The sequence below is a fragment of the Aotus nancymaae genome, unplaced genomic scaffold, assembly GCF_030222135.1.
Source record: "Aotus nancymaae isolate 86718 unplaced genomic scaffold, 86718_ANA_hifiasm-v0.15.2.pri h1tg000073l, whole genome shotgun sequence".
NCBI classification, from domain to species: Eukaryota; Metazoa; Chordata; class Mammalia; order Primates; family Aotidae; genus Aotus; species Aotus nancymaae.
This window is the reverse complement of record NW_026988488.1, coordinates 3,320,175-3,345,222: the sequence shown is the minus strand read 5'-3', so window position 1 is coordinate 3,345,222 and position 25,048 is coordinate 3,320,175. Positions and strand designations below refer to the sequence as shown.

At 44.2% G+C, this 25,048-nt stretch overlaps 1 protein-coding gene across 1 annotated transcript in view; it reads right to left on the bottom strand.

The window, feature by feature from the left end:
- Positions 1 to 132: 132 nt before the first annotated feature.
- MSN (moesin) overlaps positions 133 to 25,048 on the bottom strand; it is a 76,921-nt gene continuing 52,005 nt past the window's right edge. The window contains exons 2-13 of the mRNA XM_012460856.2: positions 24,247 to 24,330; positions 14,498 to 14,593; positions 13,025 to 13,299; positions 11,555 to 11,638; positions 10,699 to 10,845; positions 9,110 to 9,206; positions 6,974 to 7,137; positions 5,524 to 5,654; positions 5,118 to 5,278; positions 3,841 to 3,933; positions 2,940 to 3,164; positions 133 to 2,355 (exon numbers count right to left, since the gene is read on the bottom strand). Coding sequence (XP_012316279.1) covers positions 2,191 to 2,355; positions 2,940 to 3,164; positions 3,841 to 3,933; positions 5,118 to 5,278; positions 5,524 to 5,654; positions 6,974 to 7,137; positions 9,110 to 9,206; positions 10,699 to 10,845; positions 11,555 to 11,638; positions 13,025 to 13,299; positions 14,498 to 14,593; positions 24,247 to 24,330 — 1,722 coding nt within the window. The 3' untranslated portion in view covers positions 133 to 2,190. The remainder of the gene's footprint in view (positions 2,356 to 2,939; positions 3,165 to 3,840; positions 3,934 to 5,117; positions 5,279 to 5,523; positions 5,655 to 6,973; positions 7,138 to 9,109; positions 9,207 to 10,698; positions 10,846 to 11,554; positions 11,639 to 13,024; positions 13,300 to 14,497; positions 14,594 to 24,246; positions 24,331 to 25,048) is intronic.

The window sequence follows — 25,048 nt, the reverse complement described above, 5'->3', positions numbered from 1 at the left end:
TCCCTCTCCATAGAACTGAGGTATAGGTGAAATGAGACCAAGGATAAGAAGGTAATCTAAAGAGTAAATAGAAATTGCAGTGAAATATCTTACAGCTACCCATTCATAATACAAAGAAAGACTGAGTCACTGTGAAGTCTTCCTACATTTTATTGGCATTGAAATAGAACATGGATTGAGCATAAACCCCTCCAAAAACAATTTTTAAAAAACCCAAAAAGTACACAAAAAAACCCTGAATATAAAATCTAACCTTTCTCCCCAGCCTCCCTATGGGTAAGTTACTGACCTTAAGGCAGCTATTAATAGATTGCCCCACAATTCCAGGTTTGAATTTAGCCAATATAGGGCATATCACCAAGTGAGTGTCAATATAATTCACAGCAATGCACACAAGACTCCACAAGGTCAGGCACAGAGTGGGGGTGGTGGGCAGGGGAAATTGAGGAAGGCTCTAAGTTAGGGGCACTGCATGGTGGGACAGTGCCCCTTGGGGACTGAACCCTGGGGAGAAGACAAACAGGAACAATAAAAACAAATAACAAGTACTTTAAGAATGGATTGTATGACCTATAGTGACAGATGACATCACTAATACTGAAAGCTTCTTATATTAATATTTTTGGCAAAATGTCATTTTGTAATATAATATATGCTTTCCAGGTGTGGGGGTGGTTAAGAAATGAGGCCAAAATGATCCTGCCCCAAGACTAATATCTTCTAATGGTGCATTAGCAAGGAAGGCAGAAATCAATATTTAGATATCACTGGAATACATAATACTGTAGAAAGTAGAAGAGCACACATGAGACAGAGAAGGAGGTGGATGCTCCTGGGTTGAGAGCAGGGGTGTGGGTGTGGAAGGGACTAGGCCAGAATCCCCAGTAGCTCTCTGGTTTACACATCCAAGAGGCAGAACATCTGGTGTCAAGACCTGGGTTAGAGGTTTGTCAAACAGAGGCAGGGCCCAGTCACCACTTCGGAAGGGAGTGACGAGAAGGGGATTTGGGGGACTTGAGAGGGTTGAGTAAACTGGGATCAGGGGCACAGGCTTCTCTCACCATACTCAGCTTCTTCCACTCACTCCCTAGTTGAGCCTACTGGCATCAAGCTCTAGATGCCAAGGCCAGAATGGCTGTGGAGCAGGAGCAGGAGCTGTGGCCCAAGTAGCTCTGAGAGGGGAAGTGACCTAAAACCCCTGGCAGGGAAAATACTGAAGCCAGGTGTGAGCATATCCTCTCTTTTCACAAGAGTCCTGATGGGGCTGGCTGGGCTTTTGGGTACTCATCCCTACTGTTCTAGCTGGAGAGGATTTGTGTACTGAAGCTGGGAGGGACAGATTCCACAAAGTGACCACAGATCTGGAATAGTAAGTAAGGGGTAGCTCTGCCCATAGAGTTCACTTTAGACAGGCCTATACTCCTGTAAGAAATTGGGGTAGGATCTTCTACTCAGCCTTGCCAGAATAGAATGGCCAATATCCTTCTAGTATATTTGGTGAAGCCTCTTGAAGGCACCATTTACCCCATCCACCCTGGGGAGAAACTGAGTCCCTAAAGTCAATGGCAAGGCTTACTGAGGCTGAGTTTTTAACAGGCCCAATCTGGGAGGTAGAAACAAAAATGACTGAACATCTCTTTATCCTCCAATCATTACAAAGCCCAAATAACTCTAAAAGGGATGGGCATTGGGAGGCCAAATTCTAGGTCAGTTGACATATTAGAGCAGATAGCCAAGGCTCTGTTTCATTCCCTAAACCCTGTAATACTCCAACCCTGTAAATCTCAGGACCCTGAAGAAGAAGGCAGTGGGAGGGTAGGGGAGGGGAGCTAGCTTCCAACCTACTCCACACTTGACTCCCATAGGACAACAGTAAGTGTAAGGGTGTTTGCAAAATCAAGTGGGCAGTACCTCTGGGCTGGGGAAGTGGGATATTCTAGCAAGATAGATTAAATGGAACAGAGAAGAGAAAGGAGGTTCCATTGGCACCATAGTGAGCCATTCATTTGCTCAGGAAAGTGGGTGGGGGCTGAGAGGCTAGGTTTGGTCCCATGGCTACACTAAATGCTTGGCATGACTCCAGGGCTGCTCTAGTTAGTGGCTCCAGCACAGTATGAGTTAGGTGAGTTAGGTGTAGGAGTGTGGGGACAAGGAAAAAGGGAGGAGGGGTCCCTAGAGGCTGGGTGCCTATTACATGGACTCAAATTCATCAATGCGCTGCTTGGTGTTGCCCTGCCGGATCTGGCGTAGGGTCTTGTATTTGTCTCGGCCCAGTCGCATGTTTTCAGCATGGATCATGTCATTGGCAGTCTTCTTGGACTCATCTCGGGCATTGGCCAGCTCCGAAGTGAGGGCCTGTGAGGATGCACAGGAACACGGAAGTTAATGGCTTTCTCTCATTTTACCTCCCATTATGTGACCAGACTTCCTTTCTCTTTTGTTTTCTTCTTTCTTACTCACCCTCTCTCTCTATATATATATACATATATGTATACATATATATACATATATATGTGTATATGCATATATATATAAAAGTCATTTCCAATTCTGCTAGAACTGCAGTGGGGCAAGAATTTTAAAAAACAATCACACAAACTTAGGGGACCAGTTGATAACGGGTACCCTTTAAGAGTAGAACAACATACCAAAGATTCAGGTGAGAATTTTGTCAGCTAGGTATTTTCTTAATGTAAGAGGTGAATGGAGTGAGTGGGAGGTGGGGCAGAGAGAAAATCTCAAAAAGGGAAGAGATAGCCCAAGGTCTGATTAATAAGTGAGAGGTGCCTATCCTTAAAGCTTTCATTTAAGAAAGACCTGGGCTCCCATACAGCACTGGGACAGGATCTTGCACCTATCCCCCATGATGGTCTAGGGAATGCCATGGGCTATTAAATCAATGCATATAGTTTCCTTGACCCTTGGCCCTACTTGGATACCTTCAGGTGCTTCTGCACACGCTCATTCTTCTCCGCCTCAGTGGTACGTTCCTCCTCACTGCGGTCCTTGGCCATAGCATCAGCCCGTAGGTCAGCACTAGCCTCTGCCCCATTCTCATCCTGCTCATCCTGCTCATTCTCAGCAGGCTCCGCCACATGAGGTGTACTCATGGCCGTCTTCAGCTCAGCACGGGTCTTCTCCAAGTCTTCCTGTACCATCTGGGCCTGTCCAGTGATAGGAGAGAAAAACTGTCAGACCACTTACCTATGGCATCCTATATATGCCTAGAACAGTCTGGCAAGAGGCAGACACCGAGTAGGATAAGTCACTTCATCTGCCTGATCCTTAGTTTCTTCAGCCATAAAACAGAAGCAATTGGCCGGGCGCGGTGGCTCAAGCCTGTAATCCCAGCACTTTGGGAGGCCGAGGCGGGTGGATCACGAGGTCAAGCGATCGAGACCATCTTGGTCAACATGGTGAAACCCCGTCTCTACTAATACAAAAAATTAGCTGGGCACGGTGGCGCGTGCCTGTAATCCCAGCTACTCAGGAGGCTGAGGTAGGAGAATTGCCTGAACCCAGGAGGCAGAGATTGCGGTGAGCCGAGATCGCGCCATTGCGCTCCAGCCTGGGTATCAAGAGCGAAACTCCGTCTCAAAAAAAAAAAAAAAAAAAAAAAAAAAAAAAAAAAAAAAAACAGAAGCAATTATACCAACTTCCTAGAGGTACTGGAGAACTCCAGTAAGTATCTGAGGAAACCATGAGTGCCTTTTCCCATGCTGCCTGCTGTGGGAATTATGAAAGAGGGAGGGAGCCCAAACCATAAGGAATCTAAGGAGCTGTAACCTATGCATATGGTACCCATTCCCTCAATGCTTTGCTCTAGGCCCTGTATCTTACCTTCTGCTGCCACTCCACAGCCTCACTCTCCTTCTTCTGTCGGGCCATCTCCAGCTGGGAGATTCGAGCTGTCAGCTCCGCCATTTCCAAAGCCTAAGGATAAATTGGAAGCCTGTGAGAGCTGGGCCTTTTGGTCCTCTGGGCCCAGGTGTCCTCAACTCCAGTTCCCCTGGGGTACTAGTAAGGAACCTACTGTTCCACTTGCTTGCTGCTTCAGAGAGTCTTTTACCAGACCACTTCAGTCCAGTCCCATCTTCACTGATCACCACTTCCTTATAAGTCAGAGCTCCCCTACCTAGACTGTAGGCCTCCTGAAGACAAATGACATGCCACCTCTGTCCCTTCCTCATTATCTTTCCCCCTACCCCTCTTGCCAAGTATGCAGTAGGGGCCTCAGTAAAGCTTCGGCCATCACTGGGTCACTTCCTGAAGTAGTAGATCCTTTCCTGATATCCTAGAATGCTCAGGATTCCACTAAGACTCTTCCCAGGACAAGTACAGGAAAGACACTCGAGTGTCACAAGGTGATTTGAACAAGGAGGAAAAGTTTATGCACACCTGGGGTAAATCTCCCATGACAGCTTCCTCCTGAGAGACAGGTCTTGGCTCCCTCTACTCCCACCTCTGACAGTACAAGTGAAGGGTGTATGTCAAGGAGTTTGGACCACAGGTTCTTAACTTCTGAGTCACAGAACCCTTAGAAACTGTGATCAAAGTATGGATGCCAAATTACTCAAAAATGCATAGACACACAGTTTTGCATGTGATTTCATGGAGCAAAGCTTTCAAATAGAGGCAGAAAAGGGTTCTAATCCTTATTTAGCCACAACTGTGTGACCTTTGGTGAATCTCTTCTCTGAGCTCTAATTTCCTTATCTGGGCATATTGTCTCATATGAGGTTAATCCCATAGGGTTACTGGGAAGAAGAAATAAGTAAGGAAAAGGGAAATATTGCCAACACGGCAAGATACAGTAGGAACTCAAATATGAGTCCCTTTTGTTCCTTCCTCCTTCCCTTTCCTTTGTCAGGTCAATCAGCTCAGATACCCAAGGATTAAAAAAGTGAACAAAACCTAAGGGTTAGGGAAAACTGCAAAAATCTCTGGGTCACACTACTGACTTCTCAGTTTGTTTCTGAACTAATTATTTGCTGGAGGCCCGTGGAGTGGTAGCCTGCTCTAAAGAGCCACCTTGTAACCAAAAGTAGCTATTAGTAAGTAGGCAGACAAGGAAGAAAGCTCAGGTCCCACAATCCCAGCCCATCCTCCAGCTTTACCAGCTGTTCCTGAGTCTTTTTCTGGTCCCGGGAGGCCTGCAGCAAGGCTTCCTTGGCCTCTTCAGCTTCTTGACGCTCCTTGGCCAGCTTTTCAGCCTCACTCTGGGCACGCTTCCGTTCCTGCTCAAGTTCCAGAGCCCTACGGGTCTGTTCTTCCAGTTCTGGGCAGAAAAGGAGGGAAGAAGGCAGTGAAGAACACAGAGATAAAGATGACACACTCGCTTTCTTCCTGGAAATGCCCCACCCCAGGACAAAGCTGGCAGAAAGTTCTGAGCTCTCTTCTTGTGCATCCTTCTTCTAGTCTGTAGCCACACCTGAACTACATTGTCTGAGTCACGCAAAAGGGTCTCCAGCTCAGAGTTAGGCCTGGAAAAAAAACAATCTCCAAGGTGACTCCACGCCTCACCTTGCTGAGCCTTCTTAGTCTGTTCCTCGATCTGCTTCAGCTTCTCCATCAGCTCCTCCTTCTCCCGTTCAATCTTCTCTTTCTCCTTTTCTGCCATTTCACGCTTCTTCTTCTCATTTTCCAGCATAGCACTAGGGAAGGAGATAAAAAGGATAGAACAGGATAGTAAAGCTCTATAAAAACCTGGGGAGGCTGGACACAGTGGCTCACACCTGTAATCCCAGCACTGTGGGAGTCCAAGGCAGGCAGATCACAAGGTCAGGAGTTCAAGACCAGCTTGGCCAACATAGTGAAACCCTGTCTCTACTAAAAATACAAAAATTAGCCGGGCATGGTGGTGCCATGATAGTCCCAGTTACTTGGAAGGCTGATGAAGGAGAATTGCTTGAACCTGGGAGGCGGAGGTTGCAGTGACCCTAGATTGCGCCACTGCACTCCAGCTTGGGTGACAGAGCAAGACTTCTTCTCAAAAAAAAAAAAAAAAAAAAGCCTGGGAAATTCCAAGCCTTGCTGCCTCTGGGTCTCTCAGCCCCACATTTCCAACACACTCAGAGATTGTGAGTTTGGGCCACCCTCCCTTAGCTCTACACCCTTGTCCTTATATCACAGCCCCACATAGGCCGGTGTACATGGGGTCCTGTCAATGTTCCCCTGAGTCAGGAATCCTAGCTCTCCCACCAACCCACTGGGTGTCCTTAGCTATGTCACTGCTTTGCTTTTGTTCCCCTATGTACAAAACAGTCCAATAAGTCCTGCCCTATCTACCTTGTAGGGAGACAAGTTTTGGCTCTGTGCTGGAATGAAGTACTTCAAGTCTAGTAATCTCTATGGCTAGGGCATCAATCCTAAGGTATAATTCTGCCTGCCATAAAGCCCAGCTCTAGGCTTCTTTCTCCCAGAGTTTGTTACAAATCTGGAATAAGTATTTGCTTTTTCTTATCTCCCTTGGCTAGGTATTCTCCATTTGAGCCCTCAAAATACTTGACTTACCCTTCTTCCCATCCCTCTTTCTGTATTTTTTCTCCATAGCACTTCTTAACCATCTTATGTACCACATACTTTGCTTATTTATTATGTCTGTCTCCTCCCCACTAGAATGCTAGCTTCACAAAAGCAAAGATTTTTGGTCTTTTCTTATTCACTGCTCAATAAATATTTATTAAGTGAATGAGTGACATGACCTTTGTACCTTGAGTTATGGTTATATTGTTTTTCCTCTCTCTGCTATTAGACCGTGAGGTCCTACAGGGCAGGTTCCTGCCAGATCCAGCTCTGTAAAAACTGCCCCTCAAACTTAGTAAATTTTTTCTGAATAAATGTGAATATTGGTGTCTAACATCTCATATATGAAGTCCTAGTTTGGCCTCATGTCCTGACTTAGCAGGCTGGGCACCTTTGAGAAGCTTTCTTGCCCCAGCTCTGGCCCCCCACATCAGTGTGCAGCACCTACCGCTCCATCTGCTTCTGGTGCTTCTCCTCCCGGGCCTGTGCCTTCATCTGCTGCACCTCAATGGTGTCAGGCTTGCGACGGCGCATGTATAGTTCATGGTTCCCCATGCACAAGGCCAAGATCCGCTTGTTAATCCGCAGCCGGGGAGCATAGAAGACGAAGTCCTGGTGGGAAATTAGCAATTAGAAAGAATTTGGAGAGACAGGTGAAGGTGATCTTCTGCCTTCTGAAAAGCTAAATCCAAAAGCACTGGAAAGAATATTTAATCTAATCTCCTGCCCTACAGATGGGAAGACTAATTATCAGAGTGGTGAAGTGACTTGCCCAGGATCAAATAGCAGGCAGACCCAAGACTAGAAACCCAGGTTTCTTAACTCTGAAACCCGTGTTCTTCCCACTAAATCACACTTTATTTCAATCTTTGCTTATGAAAAGCATCCTAAATCAGTCTTAATCAAGTCGAAGGATTCAAACTTTCTCTGCTAATTAGGTAACATGCTGGGTCTCAGGCAACCTCTTTTGGAAGCCTGATTAATGATCCCTGATTAATACAGGGTGGGTGCAGTATGGGTGGCTGGACTGTTTCTACAATCTCCTCAAAGCAAATCCTACACCCAGCCCCTTAAATCCTTTTTGGAACAGGTAGGCTGCAAATACATATATAAACACATAAATCTGATCACTGCTTGTCCTGGTTGTTGTTTTTAAAGTGAGCCCTTGATCTCAGCTGGCTTGGTTACTTAACTTTTCTGATAAAAGTTGAGCACGGCAGGAATAAAAGAAAACACACAAGAAAATCCAGTGTGTTTGAGTCTGTTACTACAAATATCACTGGACCAAAGTCACCAGCTGATGGGCTGGCTACCACATCCTCTACCACTGACCACACATTGCTACTGTCTCATACAGCTTGGGGTACAGTGGAGGGAGCACAGGCTCTCAAAGTCAAATAACCTAGGTATAAATCCCAGCTCTACCATTTTTAGTTGTGTGATCTTGGGCAAATCACTCCATCTCTCTAACCTCAGTTTTGTCAGCCATAAAATTTGTATGCTATTTACTAATTACCTGACCATGTTGCTGAGGGTTTAAGGAGACAATATGTGTAAAGTCCCTAGCAGGAGTTCAGACACCTCAGGGCTGGAGAAGAATGGTTGAGCCTTCATTAAAAGTGTCAGGCTCAGCATGGTCACTGGGCCTTGTTAGACATGAGGTATCCCAGAAGAGGAGATCCTCAGCTCAGTTTTCCACCCTACCCACAATCACCAGCTGTCTGGTCTTGTCAGCTGCAGGCAACTAAGTGGGTAAGAAGTGTGGCAAGTGTGTTAGAGAAATGAGTGATCTTAAAGCACTTTCTTGGTCTTGGGATTCTCTGGAGAAAAGTCTGAGAGGGCAGCAGTAAAGTTCTACCAAGAAGTTTGGAGGGTCATCTTTGGATTTGGACTTCTCTGGCCAGAGCCCTTTCTCCACAATAAAAAAGAAATCAGAGGCTGGGCGCGGTGGCTCATGCCTGTAATCCCAGCACTTTGGGAGGCCAAGGCGGGTGGATCACCTGAAGTCAGGAGTTCAAGACCAGCCTGGCCAACATGAAAGCCCTGTCTCTACTAAAACTACAAAAATCAGCCAGGCATGGTGGCACACGCCTGTAATCCCAGCTACTTGAGAGGCCGAGGTTGCAATGAGCCCATATCATGCCACCGCACCCCAGCCTGGGCGACAGAGCAACAGTCCATAATAAAAAAAAAAAATCAAATATGTGAACAGTGTCCACTTTTGGGACCCAGGGGCTTGGAAATATGAGATGCATTCTGTTTCCACCCCAGAACCTCAGTGCAGCAGAGACAATAGCTAAGAAGCAGTACTTAAGACTGCCTGTGGCTCTCCCTCATCCACAGTGAGGGAGACAGGCAGCAGAGTGGTAACAGGTACAGAATGTCTGCTGGCCATTTCTTGGCTTCAACATCCCCCTCCATTCCCAATCTCTATTTGTGTTTCCTGTTCATGCATGTGCACACACGCACACCTGCACACACAAACACACACATCACAAAAGGAAGACAAAAATAGAATAGCATGATTGATCATTATGCAGGCCTTGGCAAATACCTGTCTTGATCAGAAAGAGGAATCACTCACCGGGGCTTTTTTGTCAATGGGCTTGATGACAAATTTCTTATCATTGAAAGAGATGTTCCTGATTTCACTCCAGGGGAAGCCTATCTTGGGAGTCAGTCTGTAGAAATGGAAACCAATAACATCAGGACAAGGGCCAGACAAGAAGGACATAGAGAAATGGTGGCTTGCCCTCACTGTCACACCCAAGCTTCTGTGTTTCTATCTCTTTTTTTTTTTTAATATATAGAGATGAGGTCTTACTATGTTACCCAGGCTAGTCTTGAACTCTTGGGCTCAAGCAATCCTCCTGCCTCAGTCTCCCAAAGTGCTGGGATTACAGGCATGAGCCATTGAGGCTGGCCAAACAAACACTTCTCTCTGGAGGAGGCAGACTCAGTGCCACCCCAACCAGTGTCATCACATGCCACCAGGTCAGTTGCCAGCACTGAGAGTTCACTAAAGGATCTCCTGATACAACTAACATATGATTCCTTGTCTCAAGTTTGTTGCGTTATGTTTTTGTTTGAGGCATGGAACTTGTAACAATTCCTCAAGGGTATCCCCAGCCCTATTTAACTGAGTCTCTTCTACCAAGCTTACAAAAGTAAGAGAGAAGGTAAATAATGAACTCCAAGATTCAGGAGTTATATGGAACAATAATCTATTGATCTCCATCCTCACCAAGAGCACACCAAGTGAAAAATATAGGCAAGTGAGATAAGACTACAGTGAGTGGATTATAGGTCAAAAGACACATAATCATCATATGAGACCAATTACATATCCCAATAAGATAAACTAGGCCTGCATGATCCGATAAAAACATAATGAGTGTCACATACATAATTTTTTTTTTTTGAGACAGAGTTTTGCTCTTGTTGCCCAGGCTGGAGTGCAATGGCGCGATCTCGGCTCACTACAACTTCCGCCTCCTGGGTTCAAGCAATTCTCTTGCCTCAGCCTCCTGAGTAACGGGGATTACAGGCATGTGCCACCACACTCGGCTAATTTTGTATTTTTAGTAGAGACAGGGTTTCTGCATGTTGGTCAGGCTGGTCTCAAACTCCCAATTGCAGGTGATCCACCCTCCTCAGCCTCCCAAAGTGCTGGGATTACAGGTGTGAGCCACCATACCCAGCCACATATATAATTTTAAGTTTTCTAGTAGCCATATGAAAATAAGTAAAAAGAAATAGATGTAATAAAATTATAGTAAGTTTAAATAACCCAATATATCTAAAATATTGTCATTCGAATATGTAAATAAATATTTTTTAAAATATTGAGACATTTTACATTCTGTTTTTTACACTAAGTCTTCAAAGTCCAGTGTGTAGTTTACACTTATAGCACATCTCAATTCAAAGTAGCCACATTTCAAATGTTCAATAGCCCCCATGTGGCTGGTGGCTATTGTAGTTGACAGTGTGAGCCTAGTCAATACAGGGTTTAGAGGCCTAAGGGAAGTTGTGAAATCATCTGGGCTGGACTAAATTAGTTAGAAAAAAGAACTGAGGTGAGACCCAAGAGGTATGGCCCTGCTCCTTGGTGAAAGGTGAACCCTAGATGTTAAAGTGACCTAAATACACTAAAAGAGATCTCAGATATACCTGTCATTCTGCTCATAGATGTTGAGACCCAGGGCATCCACCCCCAGCCACAGCTCTGAGCCTTTCTTGTTCTTGATGCTGAAATAGTTCACACCATACATCTCCAGATCTTGAGCAATCTTCAGATATTCCAGGACAGCATCCTCCCTAAATGACACAGAGTTGAGTTGCGGGTCAAAAAGGGAGCCTGTGAGTCAGACACAGGGAGATAGAAAGCCTGCTTGCGCTGTACTTCTGACAAGGATTTTGCTGTTAGGAGTGGGAAAGGGGACAAAAAGCAAGCAGATGATGGAGAACAGAGCACAACATGACTTTTGCACAGCAAAATCTCCTAGCAAAAACCTAGGGTCTATGCTCCCAAAGAGAATAAAGATGGACTGACCCTTGCTGGCCTCTGGCATGTTGGCTGCCATAGAAGCAATTTTCTTTCTCTCGTTCATTATGACAGCCTCTTATACATGTACATTCTTAGCAGGGCTCAGAATGTAGTGATGGCAAAATGATATTTGTTCTGCAACTACACAGCCCTCAAAAATGCTTTGCCATGTTTAAGAGCTCCTTCCTCATTTCCTTCTGGCGAGGAGCAGGGTAGTCCTTGGTGGCCCGGCATCTTCCTGGACATCCTGAGGTCCCCTCCATTTCTTGATAGTCAAAACTGGACTACCAGTTACCACCATTCAACAAAAGAAGCAAACAAAAAACAGCCCTGTAATGGCCCTAGTTTGCCTTCTATTGTCCCTGTTTCCTCTTTCTCCACATCCCCCAATGTTCCTTGTCCTCCGTCTCTTCTTCCCAGAACGCATTATCATTCTCCCTGTAAGGGAAGTGAGGCCTGCCACTGCTGTGGCAAGCTTACCTGAGCATGCCGCGGTGTTCCTCATGCCACACCTGGATCCGCTCCTCCCACTGGTCCTTGTTGAGTTTGTGCTGTTCCAGGACTCTGGAAAGACAATGAGTGATGAGTAGTTAAAAGTACAAAGCCCCTGTGCAGGAGAGAAGGGAAGCCCATTTAGCTTTCTACAGGGTTGATGCAAAGAGGATGTAGAGTCAGCCAATTGAGATCACACTGGAATTGGACTGAAATTATAGCAAGAATGTATAAAACTAGACACGAGGAATTGCCTGAAAGGTAAGAGAGCTACAACACTGGATGATCAAAAACAACAAGGGGAATATCTTCCTTTGTACCTTTATCCACAAAATCAAATGATGTGCTGTAGTCCCTAAGCATAGCAGTAATGTATCAAGAGTTTGTGCTGACTTTAGAGGCTAACAGTAGGGATGGACCTCATGGAGCCAGGTACACTCTCTCCTAGATACTCTTGGGACAAACAGCCTATGTTTATAAGAATACTGCTCAGAGATGAAAGGATGGCCTTTGGCTGGCTACAGAGTAAAGAATTGAGTCCTAATGGCTTTGAGAAAAACCAACAAGTCCAACCTCCCAGACCTACCAGATTATAAAAAAGGTTTGCTTTAAACATGCCCTCTCAGATATCATAGCAATGACTCTGGTAGAGTCCCCAGAGTACAACCACTATCCCTAATATCTTATGTGTGTTGTGCATATATGCTATAGCTCCAATGGGACTGTGGCTCCCAGAATGAAGCAAAGCTTTTCCTTCTAATCCAAAAGACTATGGAAATGGCCATTGGGTATAGTAGGAAAAAAGTCAGTGTTAAAATATTAAGATGCTAAGGTTCCAGGTCTGGCTCTGGCTCTGCCTCAGATGAACTGCAGCAGATGTGGAAAGTCAGTATGAGTACCTCTGCACCTCTATGTCCTCGGCCAGGAAGTGACAATGCCTGCTTTGTTCATTTTGCGTGTTATTGCAACGCAAAAACAAAAATGAGTGTTTCAGAGCTTTCACCTTTGAAGTTTACAAAGCGAGAAAGCTCTGTACACTAGTTGTCAATATTAAAAGACTATCTGAGTTCCCCATGTCCCTGGTTTGTGTATTTCTCTCTCTCCCCTGTGAACTTCTAATATAAGATCTTCCTTCAGTAAAAAGAACTGAGAAAATGGAACCAGGGAGGTGTGAAAGAAATTGCTAAACCTCTGGTTCTATATAAGCACCTGCCTCCAGGGTAATAAAGTTCTGTAATCAGGTAGACAGAGGAAGGAAAAGGCTTTTTCTTTGGAAAGGCAGAAAAACAACAACAGAGTATGACACTACATGCAAATGTCTCTTGAGCAGCATAACAGTCTTCAGACAGACCCTCATGAAGAGGAATAGATCTGGCATCCCCTGTGGGGCAGAAATTGGTCAGCTGTGGGCTGCAGCCCCTTCTGGCCAAGGCAAAGGAGGGCAGGGAACCACCTCACCTCTGTGGTAGCAACTTGTCTCCGGCCAGGTAGCCAGACTTATGCACCTCCTTATTGAAGTCGCCATACTTAGACTGGACAGCATACGAGGCCAGCAGCACAGCAGTCTCAGGTGGGCAGTAAATATCATCATTGAGAATGCCCTCTTTCACTTGCAGAAAGAACAGGCGCTGAGTGATGTCCTGGATCAATTCCTCAGACACATCCTCAGGGTAGAACTTGGCACGGAACTTAAAGAGCAGGGGGCTTTCCTTCCGCACATCCTGGGCAGTCACCTGGGAGCAGTAAGGGTTATGAGCTCTCAAAAAATAGGTTTTAAGGGTGATGGAGTGGCTGTAGGTTGAGGAGAAACACTGAAAGGTCATCAATTTGCATAATCTTAAAGAGCTGGATGGCAACCCTCCTGGCAATTAAGAAAAACAATACATTACTTTCACTGGGGACTGAATTCCATGTCTGTAATCACTTTCAGTTGGTAATTTCTTCCTTAAATTACCTTAATACCAACTGATGATCAGAAGTCTTCAAACCACTTTTATCTGACTATATCCAACTACCCCAAATTCTGAGGGTAGGCATAAGCTCTTCTTTTAAGCTCGTCTTATAAGTCTCCTCCAACTTCATAAATTAGCAAAGTAAGGACTAGGATGTATGACTGAGGCTTGAGAATTGGCTAGACAAGAGCGGAAATTAGATCATCTTTTAAAGCCTGAAATGGACTACTAGATTGGCTCCACACTTGTCCAGAAAAAGACTCAACTCTAGGAAAATAAGACTCTACCAGCAGAAGGTGGAGTACCTACTCCTAGACACAATCAGAGAAGCAAACTTCAGGACAGTATGGAGACTTCTAAGGACAAGGCCAGCCAGTTTGCGGATACGAAGATGGAAGGCTACCAAGTTCCTGTGGAGATGCTGCTTGGGGTGGTGGAGAGCTTGCATGGACTCAAGCTATCCCATTTGGGGTCCAGTTGAGGTAAAAGATCAAGAAAGAGGGAAACATCTGTATAGGGTTCAGGCATCAGTTGACTGCTGGAGTAGGGGCAGCATAAGACTGTGAGATATTTCAGATTTTTTTTTCTAGTTCAAGAATCTGTGGCTCTTTTTAACATATCTCCTAAAGCCATTGAGTTGGAAGAGATGAAGGGAATATCAATCCTCTCTTGAAGAGCCACAAATGGATTTGATCCAAAACAAAATAAAGTTCAAGCTAGAGTTCCCAGTAGAAAGGGAAGAGTCTTTTCTTCTTTGAATGCTGGCCATTCTAGCTGTTAGAAGTCAAAATGGAGACAGAGCAAGAGCTTTGCTTTGGCTGAATCCTCTGTCTTTATTCTGATCCAGGTGGTCAGCAGACCACCCAGTCATGAACACAGTCCTAGGTATCCAGGATTTGCCAACTAGCACATGGTACCCTCCCAGGAAAGTTCTGGAAAAGAAAATAATTCTAAACCCAACAGAGGAATAAGCAGTTACCTTCTTATTGAGTTTCAGCCAGGTGGAGAAACCTTTAGTGTCCTGGTACTGCAGACCAAAGAACCAAACTTCCCTCAAGCCAATAGTTTTCACCACCTAGAAGAGAAAACCAAAACAACCAATCATTGATTGAATACCTCCCCTGTGCAAGGCACAGAGGACACAAAGTTTGAAGCCAATATGATCTCTGCTATTAAAGGGCTTATGGTGCTCAGGGTCTGGCAAGAAAATATACTCAAGCAGCAATGAAGAACTGATGTTGGCACCTCTCTGCACAAAGTACTGCTGAGGGAGGAAAGGAATCATTACTTACGAGCACTGACACATACCAAGAACCCTACATCCATCATCTCCTTTAATTTTCACAATAGTCCTATGATAGACTTACAATTAGGTCCATTTTATAGATATCAAAAATGAGGTTCAAAGAAACAAAATAATTTGCCCAATGTTCAGGTTATGAGTGACAGAATTAGGGTTCAAACCAGGTCTGTTTGACTCCAAATCCATGCATATCCAATAATTTCTGCCACCTCCTCCCTCCCTCTAAAATGTTGTGCCAGTTCCCACTTCCATGATGCATTAAAGACTGAAGGTGAAGATGGTTGGATTAACTCCTGCATCTTGTTCTCTTGGGTTGCTCCCATATATTGTCCTTTATCCTTAGCAACTGGGGTTAATAACCACACCCTTAAGACTGAGTTCCATTTACAATACCCCAAATAAAGAATGTTTGAGAAGACAAAGTAGAGACTGTGAAGGATCCTGAAACCGTGGTGTGCCTGGTTCTGAGAGGATTTTTTTCAACTCTGATAAGAGTCCAGTCATGATTCCTCTTACACAGGTTTAGGGTGGAAACGAGGGTAGAAATAGGGTAAGTCTCTCAGTGTAGTAGCTGAGGCATCCCCTGTTGTCCTGAATCTCCTGGCTGAACAGTGGGCAGGAAAGGGAGGCTTGCCAAGAGAAGACAGATGAGCTCTGTTCTCTAGTCCCTGACATTAGCATGTTAATGGTCTGGCTGTCAGCTCAACCCCAGCATACCCACCACTGTCGATGGCAGCAGTGAAGCTGAGCCACATCCTAATGAGGTCAGGCTGGTATTAAGCAGTCTTCTTTATTTTGTTTTTTAGGGGAAGGATGCAAATGGAAGGTTAGGGTAAGTTGAGTAAAGAATCATAGAAATATACCTGGAGATGGAAGCAGGGAACAAGAACTCAGTGCTGCTGATGTCCTTCCCTTATGAGCAAATTAATATCTCCCTTGAAAACACACTCTCTCTCTCTCTCTCACTCACAAAGATACACATATACACGCCAACACTGTATCTACAAAGTTTCTATTATGCATCCAAAGTCAGGACCCACAGTCACACCCAGAGTTTACAATCTAGAGCTCAGAGGCCCCAAGGAAAAAAGTAGCTCATATTTACTAAGCACCAATCATGTGTCAGGCACTGAACAGTAAACAACCCTGTGAGACAGCAATTATACCCATATTACAGATGAGGAAGTAAGGCTTAGAGAGGTAATGCATCTAAAATTACAGAGCCATATAGAACCCTGATGTGTCTGACTCTAAAGCTTGTACCTTTTCTTCTCTAGCACGCTATCTCCTAATGCCAAGTGCTCATATAAGTTTAGAACTCCTGGGCTTCTCAAGCGATTAATTGCCTTGTCTCTCTTTTGGCCCAAATATACTATCCAGATAATAAACTTTGATCACTTCTGCATCGAGATATGCTTCCTGGCATTCCCACTAGACCGAAGCAACAACTGCTTTGGGGTGAAGCCATGTCCCCCAACTCATCAACCTTCATTGCTCACCAGGTCACCCCTCCCTTTCATAGGTTGGATCAATTATCAGAAAACCTGGGCAAAATGTTCACTTCTGTCTCCAATTAGCTGTGTGATATTAAGGTAGCACATTTCCTCTCTGGGCCTCAGCTTCCTTATCTATCCAAAATGTGGGGTATGGCTTCAATGATCTCTTTCTTCTCTTACGTTCTATCATTGTACTGATTATGTTACAAGGTTATTTTGCAAATGGTTAATAAAAACAATCCCATTTCACAACTACCTTTTGTTGATTTGGATAATTAGGAACATGTTTAGAAAAGATCAGTGGGGGTAGGAGGTAATGGGGAAAGTTCAAAAGCCTGCCAGAATTCAATGGCCAGGTGAGTCCCTGACTTCAAGTCAATAGGCAGCAGGAGCTGTCAGAAAGTTTCAGATGGAGAAATATGCTTATGTTGAAATGTAATATTGGCTTATTGCAGAGGATGGAGGTAGTGAGTGGTTGTGAATAGAAAATATTTTTTAAAGCACCTCTTATTTCATCCTAGATCTTAAATAGGGCCTAAGGCCTAATTAGCAGTTCTAATCATTTTCCACAGGGTTGCAGAAGAATAGTGTGTCCAGATGCAATTGGTGGGAAGAGGCAAGATCCAAGAAACACTCAAGCCGAGAGAGAGAGAGAAGACCCACTAAAGATGCTGAAGAGAGGCTGGACCATAAGGGCCAGGATATTAGGTCATGTGGGGGAGAACAGACTGGGAACAGAAGTAGCAGAGCAGTGCTATGGTTTGGATGTGGTTTGTCCTCACCAAAACTCATGCTGATGCTTCATTGTAAGTGGCAGTGCTGGGAGATTGAATCATTAAGAGGTGGTGTGTAATGAGAGGTGTTTCGGTCATGGGGACCCTGTCCCTGTGAAATATTTGACCTTTTGTTACATTATGAAGCAGCACAAAGGCCCTCACCAGAGGCTGAGCAGGTGCTAGTGCTATGCTCTTAGACTTTCCAGCCACCACAATTAAGAGACAAATAAACCTCTTTTCTTTATAAAGTACGTAGCCCCAGGTCTTTTGTTGTAAGAACATAAAATGGTCTCAGACAGGTAGCAACTGGCCTTTGCCTGTACTAACAGACTAATTGTAGAGGCTCAGAGACTCCAACACTGAAAGGAAGTGAGGTAGGCACAGACTATGCAGACAGTCCCAGAATCCCAGGAGTGAGCCCCTTAGCCTCTTTTTGCACCACATCGTCTGTTTCACTATTGGGTGGGGGTAGGGCTGTGATAAGAGAAGGAGGATCATGGTGACTAAAGTATTTCTGAGATCCAGAGTAACTCTGAGAAGTTGGACAAAGTAAAACCTAAAGCAGTGTCAAAAAAAAAAAAAAAAAAGAACAGAATTCAGGCTCAGTGGGGGGTTTTGAACTCTTTGAGCACTGTCTCTTCCTTTGTGAACATAAAGAAACCAGAAAGATAAATTTTCCACTTCCTTAGGCTCTAGGGCTTAAAGAGATAAGTAATACCTCTCAGCCTGCACTGAAGTCCCAAAGTGAGAAATTGAGGATGTGGCAGGAAGGAAATATGGTCTGAAATCAGAGTTGAAACTGAAAAAGAACAAAGAACAAAAATGGATGACTCCTGACTCCAGGCTACAAGGAAATCTCTAAGGCCCATGAGGGTGCTGTGAACCATTTTATCAGGCAACTCTAAACCCCTTTTCCAAGCCAAGTTTTTCTTGCTTTCAGCTTTGCTTCCAGTTGAGACCTCCATTCCAGAGGAAAAAGAAACCTTATTTTCAAGTGAGAGCTTAGCATCTAGCTTCCAGTTCCAGGAATAACCTCTGTGGCTCCAGTGACTAGGGTCCTTATCATTCCACTCCAAGAAATGGCTCTATCCCTGAGGAAAAAGAAAATTCTTTATTGGCTCCTTTTGACCTGACAGCCAGCTTATCTGATCTTAGCCAGTATTTCTCAAAGCTGCCATGGGAAAAATCCTGAAGCAGCAAAAAATAATGAATGGATATGCCCAAGGGACACAGAGGATGTGGCAGGGGGAGATAATAGGTAGATGGCTGAAAGCCAGCTATAATTTATTTGAAGCCTCAGGTTTAGTCTTCATTATTTGTGCAAATTTTATATTCTACTCCATAAATAATGAATTTTTAAAATTATTACAAGTAAAATTAATGCTCTGGAATACTAAATCACATTCATCTCACAGCTTTGTGTCCCTCCTGGAACCTGCCACATACATCTAAAGAAACTAGGACTTCAGTTTTTAAGACATTAGCTTAAGAAACTGGAGGCTGTGTATTATACTCAGCTCCATGACTATGGAGAGTTACAGGATTAAAGCAACATAAACTGGAAAACTGAGGTCCAGTGAAAAGAAAAGATCTGCCTCTGAGTAAACCTTCATTAATTATCAGAAGCTTCTGGAAGTAAGAAAAAAAAACCCTTTACCTCCTTTTGGCATGTGAAGGCAACCTATATCTGAGGTCTGTAGAGGGGAGGGGGGATCAGGTCAGCTTAGGAGCCCAGAGATTCTCTTCTTGAATCTCCCAGAACATGGCCAGGCGCAGTGGCTCATGCCTGTAATCCCAGTATTCTGGGAGGCCGAGGCAGGCAGATCCTCTGAGCTCAGGAATTTAAGAGCAACCTAGGCAACATGGTAAGACCCCATTTCCACTAAAAATACAAAAAGATAGCTGGTGTGGGCACCTGTGGGCCCAGCTACTCAGGAGGCTAAAGTGAGAGGATCACTTGAGACTGGGGGTGGGGACAGGGGGTGACGGTTGCAGTGAGATCACACGACTACACTCCAGCCTGAGTGACAGAGTAGACCCCGTCTCTCCAAAAAAGAAACACACACACACACACACACACCCCTAGAGGAGAATGAGGAAGTACTGCTGGAGTCACAAGAGAAGAACTGTGTGAGAAACAATGTGCAAAACTGCATCAATGCCCAAACACCTGAGGCCCTTGAGATACCATTACAGGTTTTGCAGCATCTACTTCAGCCACCCACCTGAAAGCAAATCATTGCACCACTGGAAAGTTCCAAGATGGGCTACCACTATTGCTGTTTCTGTTATTCCACATTGCCTCTAGTCAAGTGGCCATCTGCTCTATAGCAGAGAACATACTCTGCTGAGGTTCTAAGATTCTTTCTTTTTATCTTTTTTTTTTAATAGGGTCTTGCTGTTTGTTACCCAAGGTAGAGTGTAGTGGCGCAATCATAGTTCACTGTAACCTTGAACTCCTGGACTCAAGTGATCCTCCAGCCTCCGTCACTCAAGTAACTAGGACTACAGGCATGCACCACCATGCCCAGCTAGTTTTTAAGTATTTGTAGAGATGGGTTTTTGCTATGTTGCCCAGGCTGGTCTCAAACTCCTAGCCTCAAGTGATCCTCTCACCTTGGCCTCACAAAGCACTGGGATTACAGGCATGAGCCACTGTGCCCAAACTAGCAAGGGTCATAAGTTTTGGAAGCAGGTATAGTGCAAGAAGGTTCAGAGGACAGCTGACAAAAAAACATTGGGAAAGCTGGAAATGCTATGTGCCCTGGTTTAAGCCCCAGCTATACCACTTCGTAGCTATATGACCTTAAACAGATAATTTCACCTCTGTAAGCTTCAGTTCCTCATCTATGAGATGGAGGTCCTCCTACTATAATAATAGATATTAGTTATTTTATAAAATAAAAAAAAGAAAAAGAAAAAAAAGGTTTGCTGTCCTCAATGAACAGTATTCAAGTCCTAAGTACTTCACTGAGCCAGAAAAATTCCTGACTTCATAGCTCCCTCATCTGAACCTCAGGGCAATGCCACCTACTTATTCAGTCCTTAATAAGAATCACCAATATTAGAATGCTTGGTATGCACCAGGCACTTTACTTATTTGGGGATTAAATCACAAAATCTCTGAGATTAGCATGATTATCATTTTACTAAGGAAAGGAAAGTCCTGAGAGGCTAAATGAGCCATCCAAGGTCACACAGCTAAGTAACAGGACAGAATTCAAACTCAAGGCTGATTCTAAATCCTATGCTTTATATACTACCCCATGCGATCTGAGCCTCAACACAGTTTATTTCATTCCTTGTGGGTGGAGAGTTGCATGTGCCTTTCTATGCCTTTATAGGTAAGGAACTCCCAGTTCCTGAAGAACAGAGATGGTGTTTGACAGAGTAGACCTTCAGTGAATATTGAATGAATCAGTGAATGGATGAATGCATTGATGCTTTGCGATTTCACCTCTATCTTTGAGCACTGCCTTTTAGTGGCACCTAGGTAATCAAAGATCAAAAGCTTTAGAAGTCCAAGCAGGTGAAAGAATCACTGTAGCAAACCATGTTCTCTCTCCCTTCTAGCTGTAAGCACACTCAAAAGAAGAGAGGTAAATGAGAGAAACTGTGAGCCCTACTTTCCTTTCCCACCAGGCCCTGGACCTCTTCATGCTATGGCATCCCGTTGTTGCCTATTATTTATTGCTTGTGCCAAGGAGTACTTCCTCTCTGGTTGGTTTCCTCTGTGGTCATCGGCCAAATGACTGCTGGGTTCCAGGATGGCTGTAGAGCTTTTGCCAATTCCTCTCAGAGTCTAGCTCCTTCCTCCCAGGCCCAGGCTCCACCAGGAGGGCTTCCTTGAATGATGGGTCCCAAGGGCCAGACAAAATGGACTTCCTCCCTTATTCCTCCCCAACTGCCTAGGAACATATACATCTACTACCTCTACTGATTCCTGTGCTGACCTGCCTTGGCTTCAAGAGGGCCAAATGCTCAATTCCTTGAGTTCAAATCTTTTTCCCTGTATTTTTTCACCTATGGGGTCCACCTCTGTCCCTCTGACCCACAGAACGTGATTACCCCCTTCCTTCTTATGACAGTCCTTCAGAGGTCTGAAGACAGAAAGCATAACTTCCTTAAGTCTTCTCTAAGCTAAATACTCTCAGTTATTGCTCTCAGTTATTAAATACTCTCAATTATCCCAAACAGAGTAGTGCAGGGCAGGAAAAGTATAGTTTTGTGATCAGAGTTGTATTCAAAATTCTGTATCACAACTTAATAACTACATGACTAGGGTATGTTCTTTCACCTCACAGAGGCAGGATCATTGTGAGGATTAAAGCACCTAGCCAGGGATGGTCCATAGTATGTGCTCAACAAACAATACTTCTCAAGATAACACTGATGGGAAGTCACAGACTTCTTGGTTTCCAAGTCTCTCAAAGGCTTTGTTTGGGAAGCAATAGCATTCAGAACTAACATACGAATCTGGCCAGGGTTCCCTACTATCTGGGCTTCCCTCAAAACCACACCCACAGCACACGAACCAAACCAACACCAACAAAACACTACCAGGCACTGAGGCTTTTTGAAGTTAATAAACCTCTTTGTTCAAGAATGTTTCTGCCCGAGGCTCCAAATCATGCCTTCCTCACCCTCCACAGCCATCCCCCTGCAATGCAAATGTACAAAGGCCCAGTGTTGAGGGTAGGGGATGGCATCATCTGGTTTGGGAGGGGGAATGAGTAGAATCAGGGCTCTTGGAAGGAGTATAGGTAAATGTCAAAGGAGCCTCTGGCTCCCAGCTGGTCCATAAAATCTGCACTGACTGACCCCCTCCCCCTCAAATAGCTGCTATCCAGAATGATACTGCTGTCTAAAGCAAAGGGCCCAAAAGCCTATGTGTTCTATGGACACCTCCTTCCTTTTGTCTTAGAGACAGTAAAAAGCCTGTCAAGGAAGACATGATCCCCCTGCCAACTAGTCCTACTCCCTTACATATGCCAGCAGCTGGTCATACTCAAGTGAGGCATTTCCCTCCTTTTTACAGAAAAAGATTGTCTGAATTCCCAATACTGGGAACAGAAATGGGAGAGAAAGAGATATAGAATGAACAAATAAATGCCAGAGATAATTTTTTTGAGAGATAACAGATTTGAGAAACAACTTAGGCATTGTACAGATGAGAAACTGAGACCCAAAGAAAGGAAATGTTTGTATCACAGAGAGTTAGTGACAGAGCCAGCCCTAGGGCCCAAGATTCATGACTTTCTATCCAGGCCCTTTTGATTTCACTAGGCTGTCCCTTTAGAAGTTCTCTAATATAACCTGCCTGTGAAGGGAAAATGCAAAACACGATTATAATTAGAATGCATTTAGTAATTCCAGACTGGCACTGTAATCACTTGTGAGCTATGTGAATGCAAGTATATCACTTTAATTGTAATAAACTTATATTTAAATATTCCTCAGACTAATCTGTAGTTTCACAAATTAAGAAGCAATGATTATACTTTGCCATTCAAAGTAAAACAAACACAAAACAAACTCCAGAGAAGTAAGTTCCACCTAAACCTAAAGTTAGATATTCTGAGGATCATTAAGCCCATCTCCCGACTCTCTCAATTCTAGATTATTTTTCTTTACTATTTTGTTTCTTTTCTTTTTTTTTCTTCTAGAGAAAGAGTCTTGTTCTGTCACCTAGGCTGAAGTACAGTGGCGTAATCATAGCTCCCAGTAACCTCGAACTCCTGGGCTTGAGCAACCCTCCTGCCTCAAACTCCTGAGTAGCTGGGACTATAGGTGTGCACCACTATGCCAGGCTAATTTTTAAATTTTTTGTAGAGACAGGGTCTTGCTATGTTACCCAGGCTGGTCTTGAACCCCTGGGCTCAAGCAATACTCTCATCTCAGTGTTAGGATTACAGGCATGAGCCACTACCTCAGGCTAACCCCAGCTCAATTAATAATACAAGAAGCATCATAATATTAGAAAGGGATCTATCATTTATTACTTCTCTACTATATACTGGATGTTTTCTTCCCTATTTGTGTTTTCTTACTTTCTCATCTATTTCTAATTTATCTTTTGGATTAGGCATCCTTATATGCTTCTATAATTAGTTTTTTGAGTAACAGGTAAGATACAAAACATAATACACTCACAAAAATCCTGTGAGGTAAGTAATAGACTTTCTTTTTTTTTGGGATTGGGATACCAACGCACAGAGTTCAATAATTTTCCCAAGATCTAACTAGGAAAATGAGGACTTTGTGTCCTTATCTGTAAAATGTGTCAGTACTAATTCATGCACTCACAGAGCTTTGTGAAAGTCAAATGCTTACCACAATACTTAGCATACAGTATTCATGGATGGCATGAAGATAACTGCTTACTCGCCATAGTGAAGAGGTCATTCCCATCTCCAAACCAAGGGGTATCCTTTCATTGTGAATCATTATTGTCAGAAAGGATGTACTGTATGTTATAATAAACAGATGGGAGCTACAGACACTTATAGAATTCAAGGGAATGTGCCATCTCTGGCCAGACTTCTAGGAGTAAAAATGAGGCTCCCATTTCCAGAGACTGGGACCTCACCAGACAGGCAATTTTCCCATTTCTCCACCCGCCTCTGATGAGGTGGAGGTATGAGTTATTGTCCAGAATGTTGAGGCTGTATATCACCCTGATGGATTTTCCAAGCCCTCTTGCTTCCCTTTCTTCTTTGCTCTCTGTGTCCTTCTACTGTGTGAGAACTTCCCCAGGGTTGGGAAGAGGAAGAAAGAAAGAAGGAGGCTGTGTTCAAATGGGTAATTCTATTCCTGTGAACACTCCTGACAGGTGAGAGAAAAGACAAGAGTAGAATGGAGACAAGGGTAGGAGAGGGCTAGAAATCTTAGGACAGCTTGGGCATGCCTTCTGAGTTCTTATTACATAAAGTGGGAAAATTATTGTCTGTAGCTAATACAGATGAGAGTTAACATTTATCCAAAGTTAAACTTTGTCTCCTTTTATATTAAGGCTGGAATCAGCCTTCATTTTGACCTATTTTGGAGTGAACAGAAAGAGAGATTCTCTGACAAGAGGCAAAAAGCATGGATGGTCAGCATTGTGGTAGAAGCTACTGGGAGAAGGAGAGGAAGTTAGGAGTCTCCCTCTTACCTGGTCAAATAGCTGCTTGCCAGTGGTATTGGGCTGGATGGCAAACTCCAGCTCTGCATCCATGGTGGTCACACGCACACTGATCTAGGATGAGATCAAAGAAGGCAGGTTAGTCATCTGGCTCTGTGTTCAATAGAGCCTGGGGTAAGTGTCTCTGCTCAATCACAGAGGAGGGAACTAGGATGCTAACAGCCAGAGAAACTTAGATATTGATGGAGAAGAGGGGAGAATATTGACCCAAACACAACCCCTGCTCCCAAGCAGCTTATTGAAGACCAAACAATACAGCCATGAAGCAATACTTACCAAGGAGCAGACAAGAATGTAGGCCGTGAACAGTGCCTCATGCCTGTAATTCCAGAACTTTGGGAGGTCGAAGTGGGTGGATTGCTTGAGGCCAGGAGCTCGAGATGAGACTGGGCAACATGGCAAAACCCCATCTCTACTAAAAATACAAAAATTAGCTGGGCATGGTGATGTGCACCTGTAGTTCCAGCTACTTGGGAGGCTGGGACATAAGAATCGCTGGAACCCAGAAGGTAGATGTTGCAGTGAGCCGAAATTGCACCACTGCACTCCAACATGGGCAACAAAGTGAGACTTTGTCTCAAATTAAAAAAAAAATGCATATCAGCCTACAACTAAGAGCAAGCAAATGATAACTGTACTTCTTCGAGGAAAGCCTCTCCATCTATACTAGCCAGTTTCAGCTCACAGGGTTCTCTTCTCATCTCTAATTTACAACCTGGATTATCTACAATACTGGTAAACAATTACATAGGCAAATTAATAGCAGGATAAA